This window comes from Engystomops pustulosus, chromosome 11 (genome assembly GCF_040894005.1).
Source record: "Engystomops pustulosus chromosome 11, aEngPut4.maternal, whole genome shotgun sequence".
Classification (NCBI taxonomy): domain Eukaryota; kingdom Metazoa; phylum Chordata; class Amphibia; order Anura; family Leptodactylidae; genus Engystomops; species Engystomops pustulosus.
Genome location: NC_092421.1, coordinates 15,402,423 through 15,413,641, shown reverse-complemented (window position 1 = coordinate 15,413,641; position 11,219 = coordinate 15,402,423). Strand labels below are relative to the sequence as shown.

Sequence of the window (11,219 nt, the reverse complement as noted above, 5' to 3'; positions counted from 1 at the left end):
TATAGACTGAAACCAGGTAATGACGTCTTTAGCACGGTTCTCACCTGGATGTGTAGTAGTAGGACCTGTGTGAATGGCACCATTAGCATATGAAGGTCCTGGCAGGTGCTTTAGGACTGGCAGGTCGGGGATAAGCAACTGTGCAAACAGAAAGAGGCAAAGCTTCAGCAACTCTACAGAAAGTGTTCTCTGTGCTGTACACTCTGCGGACCTATATGTAAGAAGGATGAAACTGGTTGTTATGGGCGACAATGCAAACATTCCAAAATATGCTACGTGTGACCACCCCCCATGAGGAGGATTCATAGCACAACAGTTCTGATGTGCCGGCAGTTATCCATGAACAGGGGAACAGGAGGCTGAGATAAGGGGAGCGGCTGGAAGATGAACCACTATTTTATTGTGCGTTCACATATTACGCTCATACTGAGTATTTTCAGAAAAATATTAGGAGCGCAGAATGGCTGAATATTGTTTTTGTTGTATTTCTATTTGACAAGCTCTGTGCAGCGCTGCGGAATATGTGTGTGCTATATAAGTAAAGGAATTATTATTATGATTATTATTATTATTATTATTATTATTATTATTATTATTATTATTATTGCATTTATGAATATTGATTTGGCTCCATTAAGGAAAATCTCTATTGCAGTTTGGGACCGCTAACTAGCATGACTTTATACAGATAGGGTTTATGGTCTCATATATGTACAGCTCACCTCTGCCCATTACCACTTTGAAGATAAATCTTAGTGGAAAGTAGAAGTGGGTCCAATGAGATGGCTCCGCAATTGCTTAGTCTCCAGAGCATGCCGAAAGTTAAGTGGACATAAACTGACAGAAAGATTCCAGACTGACACTTCACTACAATATACAGGCGGTCCCCTACTTAAGGTCACCCAACTTCCAGACGACCCCTAGTTACAGACGGACCCCTCTGCCCACTGTGACTTCTGGTGACTATAGTCCCAGACTGTAAGGTGTCTGTAATGAAGCTTTATTGATAATCCTTGGTCCAGCAAAAAATTGTGAAACTCGAATTGTCACTGGGGCAAAAAAAAAAAAAAAAAATTGGTCTGGATCTACAATTATAAAATATACAGTTCCGACTTACATACAAATGCAACTTAAGTGGGTTTTGTAATAGACTCATGTATAAGCCGAGGGGAAGTTTTCCATCACATTTTTTGTGCTGAAAAACGTGGCTTATACACAAGTATATACGGTACTCACCCGAGGAAGTAGATACTTCATACAGTACTCTCTATAGCAGCGATGGCGAACCTTTTAGAGGCCCGAGTGCCCAAACTACAACAAAGACCCACTTATTTATCGCAAAGTGCCAACACAGAAATTTAATTTGTGATTTATACTCCCTTCTCTGTCACAGTTTTCATTGATACCAGCACCTGAGGACACCAATACAGCAGAAAATAGTCCCAGGTAGCGCTGTCACTTTATAATAGCTCTGTGCACAGCAAGTCCTGGGCTGTCTGGGACTGCAGGAAGATACCTGGAGTCATCTCTGGTCATGGCCTGAGTGCCCACAGAAAGGGCTCTGAGTGCCACCTCTGGCACCAGTGTCATAGGTTAGCCATCACTGCTCTACAGGATGCAGTTCCACACCCTCATTTTATTCCACTGAGAAAGTTTCATATATTGATCCAAACATTTTCAACAACCTAGAAAACTGTAAAAGGAACCTGTCAGCAGGTTACAGCCCATTAAACTAAAAGCCACCTCAGGTAGGGTATGAAATGTCATTTCTAGAATTCCCTCTTTCATGTGAAGTAGCGCCGAGTTTAGATGCTCCATGGAGGGTGTCACTTTAGACTGTTGTTCATGAAGGATCTCCTTACTGGAGTACTGAGAATTCCAGCCCCTTCTAGACCTCCCTGAGTTACCTGATTTCAGTCCGTACAATTTATACTTTGGAGTGTTGTGGTTAATCAGTTTTTCTAGAAGGATTTTCCAAACCTGAGCAAAAGAGCAGATAGAGAAATACAAATAAACAGGAATGGAACAAGTAGTCTCATAGGACCGGATGGACAAAGTATCAATGGTCAAAATCAGTGGTGTAACTAGAAGCTGATGGGCCCCAGTGTAAAGTCTGTGCCAGGCCCCCGACTATAATGTATGGTTTATAGTAATAGTCTTCTCATATGGGAAAGTGACACCTTATGGGCCCCCTAAACCTCTTGGGCCCTAGTGCGACCGCACCCTCTGCACCTGCTGGTAGGGGCATAGCGGACTAGTCGGTGGGGCTGTCCCATGCAGAAACATATTGAACAGCACAACATTGTCACTAGTAAAGGAATAAACAATAGAAGGGGGTGAGAAGGGATTCTGCATCACCTGCACTGGTGTATGATGAAATCCCTGCCCCTTCTGCACCACCAGATACGTCAAGAGGCGCCTACATGTTGATGCAGGGTTGGCTCAAGGTTTCAGTAGGCCCCTGGGTGACAGAGCCTCAGTAGGTCCCTTTGCAGTGAACTCACGTGGCAGCATTAAAAATTCAGAAACTAAAACAGTCTCCTGTTTCCTAGTTTATCATATCAAACAGCCCCCTCATGTTTATTTTATATGAGCCCCCCTTACACCCTATGGCAGTGATGGCGAACCTATGGCACGGGTGCCACAGGTGGCACTCTGAACCCTTTCTGTGGGCACCCAGCACAGAATTTACCAGATAGAACTCAAGGCTTCCTCCTGCAGTCCAAGACAGCCCACGGCACGCCACGCTCAGAGCTATTTTCAGTGACACCTACTTGGCTGCCAGGACTACAGGAGGAGCGAGAAGGTGTGGACAGAGATGGATTATCATTGGAGCTCCTGCTTTGGGTCCCCTGTTTCTTCCTCTTCAGGGGACCCTGGAGGGAGGCTACAAACCGAATGTCTCCTGCTTTCTATTGTATTGTTGTCCTCTGGACGCCAATATGATTGAAACTTGTGATACTGCAGAGATCAATAGGTTACTCCTTAAATTGTCATGTTGGCACTTTGCGACAGTGGGTTTTGGTTGTAGTTTGGGCACTCTGTATCTAAAAGGTTCGCCATCACTGCCCTATGGAATCATTGGATACAGCTCCCTTCACCCCCATGGATTCCTTATGTACAGCCTTATGTGGGCCCTTGAACTTGCCCAGGAGTGCCTAGTGCAGGCGCCGGTCCTGTCTTGATGTATCTGCAAGCTGAGCTGCGCAGTATTTTTACACCAGGTCCTACCTGCCATACAAATATGTGTAACAGGCAAGATTTTACTTTTAAAAGTTTGCCCGCTGCTTTGAATGTGCAGGCATGGGGCTGGAATTCCCCAAACTGGTCCATTCCACTGTTGGTTGAGCCCACTTCATGCCGCTCCACAGTTCACTACCAATTGCGATTATTATGGGGCTTCTACACCAGTATTCTGCCATAGAAGCACTGATAAATCTCCCCCAATGAGTTGGGGGCTACCATAACTCTACAGCCCCAGATAGGATGTCCTTGATGTCCTTGAAACAATCTACAGACAGTGGGGGAGATTTATTAATTGTGACGCAGGGTCCGTTAAATTCTATAATTAACACGAGGATGTTAGACTGTGGAGCAAGGGCTTAATAATATGGGACATGACTGGAAAGGATAAGAACTGTCTCCACTTTCATGATGCTAAAATAGAACTCCATAGATCAACTTTTTGTTGCTCTACGTGTGTGCCAAAAATGGCGGCAAAAAAGTGGTGGGAAACTAGAGGAGCAGGAAAAGTGTTTAAAGTTGCGGCCAAATTGTGCACCCAGAAAAAGAAAATCCAGTGAGTGTCAGAAAATGGGCAAATATTGGGGCACATTAACTAAGTGTCCGCACACCACATTTCCGTCAGGTTTCCCAACTATTTCCGATTTGTGCCGCATTTAACAGGAGTTTTTGGCAAACGCGATCGGATTTTGGTGCAATCCCGCCGATTTTCACAAATCACGGCGTGTGGCCGTCCGACAACCCGACTGATTTGGAATAAGCGCGGGATTTAACAATTCAAATTGTGTCGCAAGACAATGCACTTACATACACCGGGAAGAAGATGGTGAACTCCGGTGGACTTCAGCGCGGAAGCGACACATGCAGAATATCGGCCGCACGATCTTAGTGAATCGCGCCGGACTTCACCCTCGTTGGACAACGCACCTCGGGGTTCGCGACAGGACCGGGTAAGTAAATGTGCCCCATTGTGGCGCTGACACTTTAGCAATAGGGCACGGCAGGGGCAGCAAGACAGCATTAAAATAAAACAGATCTTTATCTGCAGGACTGTGGGAAATGCATTCATATTCCAGGATTGTAGCTGGACTTGCTGCAGTGGCAGAGTGTACTCACACTTAGCTCTGAGTACAAGCTGTAGCAAGCTTCTGGCTGAATACTACACTATGAGGTTGACAATATACATCAATAATTTTGTGGGAAGAGTAGAGAAAGAGCCAGCCGCAACCTAAAGGAGAGCAAAAAGATTATTTATAAAAAAAAATTCAACATGTATAATAGTCTGGAGACCTCATTGCTCAGTCCTGACTTCTTTTCTCTAATGTGTATGGGAGATGGGAGTCAGAATTTGGAGATAAGAGAAGCTTTCGCGTGTCCCAGCTTCCGAGTGACCTCATGACATATTCCCTATTTCCTACCCAGAATCCAGGCACCTCCAACACCAGGGTCTTAAATCCTGCAAATATTTTTTTTTCCACCTGTGAAATGCAGAACGTTAAAAAAATACGAGCACTTCCCGGTCTTTATGTTCACATAAGAAAGGCAAGACATAAATTAGAGCTTTTATGTTGCAACTCGGACTGTGTTTTACAAGTTACATTCCTCCGGCATCTAGAATTATCTATCATTTCCATTTTGTTTAACCTGGTACCAGGCGAGGAAGCGTCTCCTTGTATCTGAAGCGCTAGTATGGAAAACATAAGCCGAGGTGAAGTGTACGGGCACCTTCCTGGTGTACGGGGACGAAGCATTGTGTACTACAAATGGAATGTAAGTGTAGTAGAGATTCCCCTGTATCTGCCATAAAAGACACAAAAGGACATCATAGTATCATAGTTTATCACTTGTCCATCAAGTTCAACCAAGGAAGGGAAGGGATTGGATGAGGAAGGGATTTATGGGAAAAAATTCTATATAACATAACCAGCAATGTTATTTAGTTGTAACAAGGCATCTAGCCCCTTCTTGAAGCTCTCTGCTGTCCCTGCTGTGACCAGCGCCTGAGGCAGGCTATTCCACAGATTGACAGTTCAATCTGTATTTATATTTCTGCTAGTTTTTTTTGTCTCATTTTTGTTACTTTTGTCATTTTGTGACTTTTCACCACAACCTTTGCTGTTGTTTTCCAAGTACGCCTTGTGCACCCGGCGCAGAGGAAGGATTTTTTTTATGGACCCTGTTTTAACATGTAAATTGCAATTATTTCACATGCACATAATACTGTTGGGCATTGAAACTTTGGTCTGTTTTGTTTTGTTTTTTTTAATTTAAAAATGTTTCCATTCACATTTTATTGAAATTCATTGGTTACTTCTAAGGGTGCGGTCACACGTGGTGTTAACACATGCGTTTTCATGTGAATCACAACAGTTGAGAAGAACAGACTTGCCTACTAACATTGCTGTCAACATGGCGTTTACAAAATGCATTCATTAACACAATGTTAACACATATGTTAACACCATCTTAACACACATGTGTGTAACAAAAACATTGTTAACACATGCATTTTGTAAACACCGCGTTGACAGCAATGTAATTGGGCACCAAGTGTGACCGCATCACCATATGTCGTCAATTCCCTGCGATGTGACTATAGTGCTTAAAGATGCAGGGCATGGCCTCAAATCCAAAATTTACATTAGCGTCCACTCCTGTATATACCCCCCTCACATGGCTTGTGTGCATGTGGATTTGTGAAATTTGCAACAAGTCCGCAAAGACAGGAAAACCTAAACATGAATCACAAGAAAAAATACATGATCATACCGAGGTGCAAAAAAGACATTCTGAAAAACCTAAGATACGTGTCCCCAAAGTCATCTTGGTGAGGATTGTGGGGCTTATTTACTAAGGGTCCCGCGGCCGCATTTTCAATGGGTTTTCTGACTTTTTGGGGATCACGCCGGGTTGTGTCGCACGCGAACGGATTTTGGCACATCGGTGCTGGCATTATTCCGACAGAAATCGGGGGCGGGCCGTCGGACGATCCGACTGATTCAGATTACGCATGGGATTTAACATTTAAATTTGTGTAGCAAGCCAAGCACTTACATACACTGGGAAGAAGAAGGTGAACTCCGGCGGACCTGAGCGGGGAAGCGACACATACAGGATATCGGGCGCACAAGCAGATGTGCGGCAGATGTGCATTGCAGTCAGACATTCCGGATCGGGGATCACGCTGGACCGGGTAAGTAAATGTGCCCCAATATCTCTTTTAGGACTTAAAGGGAACCTATCATCAGATTTTCTCAAATTAAATTACTAACCCCCTAAGGTAGGGTATGAAATGTCCTTTCTAGAATTTCCTCTTTTATGTGAGTAACAACTTTCATACAAATTCAAGTTAACTTCAAACATAAAGAACCCAAAGAACCCATCTTATACATAAGCCAGGGGCTTCCTTTACGACCAAAGAAGGTGTTTAAAGTGAGTCTTTCCTGCTGCCTGTAAACTTGACTCACCTCAGGTAAAATATGACTCTTCTTTTCTCATTTTCATATGAATCTATAGGTAAATGTGCAACATTTCACAAAATAGATGGAATCCTAGAAAGGACATTTAATCCTCTACCGGAGGGCGCTGCTTGTTTAATGGTGTAAAATCTGGTGACAGATTCCCTCTAAAGAGATTGTCCTGCCAGATTCACTTATCTCTTATCCACAGGAGTCAGACCAATGTATCAATTGAATCTCCCCATTAAAGCAAATTTGTGTTTGATTTGATACATGGAAGCTGCCGCACAGTAGTCACCAGAAACTCAATGAACGCTGCAAATAATTAACTTTACATTGTAGGGACATGACATTGCTATAGAGTAGAATCATTACCACTGCTAAGCGCTCATGCACACGCTCACATGCTGCAGTTTTTGTTGCAGATTTTTACAAGTGAAAACCATATGTATTCATCTAAAGGGAACTTTAAGATGCTGCCAGGGGCATAACTAGGAGAGGTAGGGCCCCACGGCAGACTTATAAATGGGGCCCCACTCACCTCTTTTGAAAAATATATCCATACAGTACTGTATACACCCATGCATCGTATACACAGCGTGCAGCATATTCACACCCTATACCACAGATGCTGGGCCCCCCTGATACTGTAGGCCCCATAGCAGCTGCTATGACTGCTACCCCTGTAGTGACACCTCCGGGTGCTGCCTAAACTACTTTATTTATATGAATAGAAGTGAATTTCAAGCACAAACATTTTTACAACAAAGTTTTTGTTTATGTACGGAGATGTAAGAGCGTTATCATAGAGGTGCATGAGGTCCTCTAATTCTCCATCTGAGAATATAGACAATAGTTCTGTACATTTATTATAAGTTACTTGTTTTGAGCAGACCCAAACTTCAGGATTGGCTCAACCACCTCCAGCCAATAACACCTGTGATCTGTGTCATCGCCAGCCACGTGCGCTCTATCATTTTGGGGTTTGAATGCTCTCAATGGCATTTATATGGTTAATACCTGTTGTTGCCCATGGGGGGGGGGAGGGGTCGTGTCCAACTGCCTTGAGTGGACCAAAACTTCACCGGGTCCACTCATCACTAGTAATGCTGATAACTGTATGACCTGTAAATGATTATAAAATCCACAACTTATATTCTTTCTTGTCCTGACAATACAATTTATGTATTTAGAATTTTCCCGGAACAACAATGTAACCAAAAAAAAAGAACCATCTTGGTCTCCTGCTCTTGGGCCCATTTGGACAGTTCAGTGTGACTTGTTCTGTGTCACAAATGATTGATAAACTGGACCCGGTCCTATGGTTCTTAGAACTTTGGGGAACATACACTTTTTTTGGTTTTCCTTGTCCCCATGGGGCTTGACCAGAACACAATATAAAAGCCACACACCACTGTATGTGGACTGGACTGCCGGGGGTCTCTAGTACCAGTCTGACCCTGACCAGAGCATCAGGTTCAGTGGCGCCCCCTATAGTAGGGAAGTTATTAGTGCATTATTTGCCTTTGAAAAGCAATTTTCAGGCAATTCCTTGATCATCTGTGCAGTAGTTGCGTATATAGCAGCCATGGCGGTGATGTATACAGACGTGTGGTGACGTCATCAGCGGCTGAGCACATGTATGGAGTGAGCCGGTGACGTCAGCGAGCGCTCCCGGTGGAAGTTGTATGTGAGTGTGTCCTGCAGCCAGAGAGGGAGCTCACTCACTCACTCACTCTCACTCAGTGTCAGCACATAGCGGATCCCTGCTGCTGCCCCGTGTGTATGGTCGGACGCTGGCAGCGCTGAGTGCGGCGCGTTACTGGTGCGGTACCATGGCGGCTCAGTGCGACTCCATGAGCGGATACACGAACCAGTCCGACCCGGGATCCAACAGCGAGAGGAGCACAGACTCCCCGCTCCCCGGCTCCGAGGACGACTCGCCCGCCCCGCACGACCCGGACTGGGGAGAGGAGAGGTTCCGAGTGGATCGGAAGAAGCTGGAGACCATGTTACAAGGTAACGGAAAACTTCTCCAGACAATGAGCGGGGCATCCCGACTACTTATACACTGTGCCGAAACCTCAGCTCCGACTAGAGGGATAGACAGGACCCCCCAGTACTGACTGTAAAGAAAGCTAGAGACCCCCCAGTACTGACTATATAGAAATCTAGACCCCCCAGTACTGACTGTATAGAAAGATAGACCCCCCCAGTACTGACTGTATAGAAAGATAGACCTCCCCAGTACTGACTGTATAGAAAGATGGAGACCCCCCCACTACTGACTGTATAGAAAGATAGACCCACCAGCACTGACTGTATAGAAAGATAGACCCCCCACTACTGACTGTATAGAAAGATAGACCCCCACTACTGACTGTATAGAAAGATAGACCCCCACTACTGACTGTATAGAAAGATAGACCCCCACTACTGACTGTATAGAAAGATAGACCCCCACTACTGACTGTATAGAAAGATAGACCCCCACTACTGACTGTATAGAAAGATAGACCCCCACTACTGACTGTATAGAAAGATAGACCCCCACTACTGACTGTATAGAAAGATAGACCCCCACTACTGACTGTATAGAAAGATAGACCCCCACTACTGACTGTATAGAAAGATAGACCCCCCACTATTGACTGTATAGAAAGATAGACCCCCCAGCACTGACTGTATAGAAAGATAGAGACCCCCCACTACTGACTGTATAGAAAGATAGAGACCCCCCACTACTGACTGTATAGAAAGATAGAGACCCCCCACTACTGACTGTATAGAAAGATAGAGACCCCCCACTACTGACTGTATAGAAAGATAGAGACCCCCCACTACTGACTGTATAGAAAGGGACCCCCCGGCACTGACTGTATAGAAAGCTAGGGACCCCCCGGCACTGACTGTATAGAAAGCTAGGGACCCCCCGGCACTGACTGTATAGAAAGCTAGGGACCCCCCGGCACTGACTGTATAGAAAGCTAGGGACCCCCCGGCACTGACTGTATAGAAAGCTAGAGACCCCCCGGCACTGACTGTATAGAAAGCTAGAGACCCCCCGGCACTGACTGTATAGAAAGCTAGGGACCCCCCGGCACTGACTGTATAGAAAGCTAGGGACCCCCCGGCACTGACTGTATAGAAAGCTAGGGACCCCCCGGCACTGACTGTATAGAAAGCTAGGGACCCCCCGGCACTGACTGTATAGAAAGCTAGGGACCCCCCGGCACTGACTGTATAGAAAGCTAGGGACCCCCCGGCACTGACTGTATAGAAAGCTAGGGACCCCCCGGCAGTGACTGTATAGAAAGCTAGGGACCCCCCGGCAGTGACTGTATAGAAAGCTAGGGACCCCCCGGCAGTGACTGTATAGAAAGCTAGGGACCCCCCGGCAGTGACTGTATAGAAAGCTAGGGACCCCCCGGCAGTGACTGTATAGAAAGCTAGGGACCCCCCGGCAGTGACTGTATAGAAAGCTAGGGACCCCCCGGCAGTGACTGTATAGAAAGCTAGGGACCCCCCGGCAGTGACTGTATAGAAAGCTAGGGACCCCCCGGCAGTGACTGTATAGAAAGCTAGGGACCCCCCGGCAGTGACTGTATAGAAAGCTAGGGACCCCCCGGCAGTGACTGTATAGAAAGCTAGGGACCCCCCGGCAGTGACTGTATAGAAAGCTGGGGACCCCCCGGCAGTGACTGTATAGAAAGCTGGGGACCCCCCGGCAGTGACTGTATAGAAAGCTGGGGACCCCCCGGCACTGACTGTATAGAAAGCTGGGGACCCCCCGGCACTGACTGTATAGAAAGCTGGGGACCCCCCGGCACTGACTGTATAGAAAGCTAGGGACCCCCCGGCACTGACTGTATAGAAAGCTAGGGACCCCCCGGCACTGACTGTATAGAAAGCTAGGGACCCCCCGGCACTGACTGTATAGAAAGCTAGGGACCCCCCGGCACTGACTGTATAGAAAGCTAGGGACCCCCCGGCACTGACTGTATAGAAAGCTAGGGACCCCCCGGCACTGACTGTATAGAAAGCTAGGGACCCCCCGGCACTGACTGTATAGAAAGCTAGGGACCCCCCGGCACTGACTGTATAGAAAGCTAGGGACCCCCCGGCACTGACTGTATAGAAAGCTAGGGACCCCCCACCCCCAGCACTGAATACATTGCACTCGCTATATACACTTAGTTGGTGTCACTCTTACTATATATGAACCTCAGAACTTACTTTATGTGACCAACTTTAGATATATTGGAAATTCACCCCTTTTCCTGGCTATACACCCCCCATTATGCCCCCCTGGAGGGACCCTCGGTAACAGCATATAATATATGGCTTTTCCAGAATTTTCTCTTATTTTAAACCACTGAAAGATCTTGAAATCTGCTATAATACATGGTGTAATGCACGCGGTCTGTTACTTTGTGGAACACTTGGTGCCACACTGAGCCCTTGGCAGCGCCATGACACCGCGGGACCATCACCTAAAGGAAACTGGAAATAATAGTG

The 11,219-nt window shown here is 46.1% G+C and overlaps 1 protein-coding gene across 7 annotated transcripts in view; it reads left to right on the top strand.

Annotated features, from left to right (window-relative positions):
* Positions 1 to 8,378: 8,378 nt before the first annotated feature.
* BICC1 (BicC family RNA binding protein 1) overlaps positions 8,379 to 11,219 on the top strand; it is a 172,233-nt gene continuing 169,392 nt past the window's right edge. For all 7 annotated transcript variants that reach the window (XM_072129721.1, XM_072129720.1, XM_072129723.1 and 4 more), the window contains exon 1: positions 8,379 to 8,720. In XM_072129721.1, the coding sequence (XP_071985822.1) occupies positions 8,537 to 8,720 (184 nt within the window). In that variant the 5' untranslated portion in view covers positions 8,379 to 8,536. The remainder of the gene's footprint in view (positions 8,721 to 11,219) is intronic.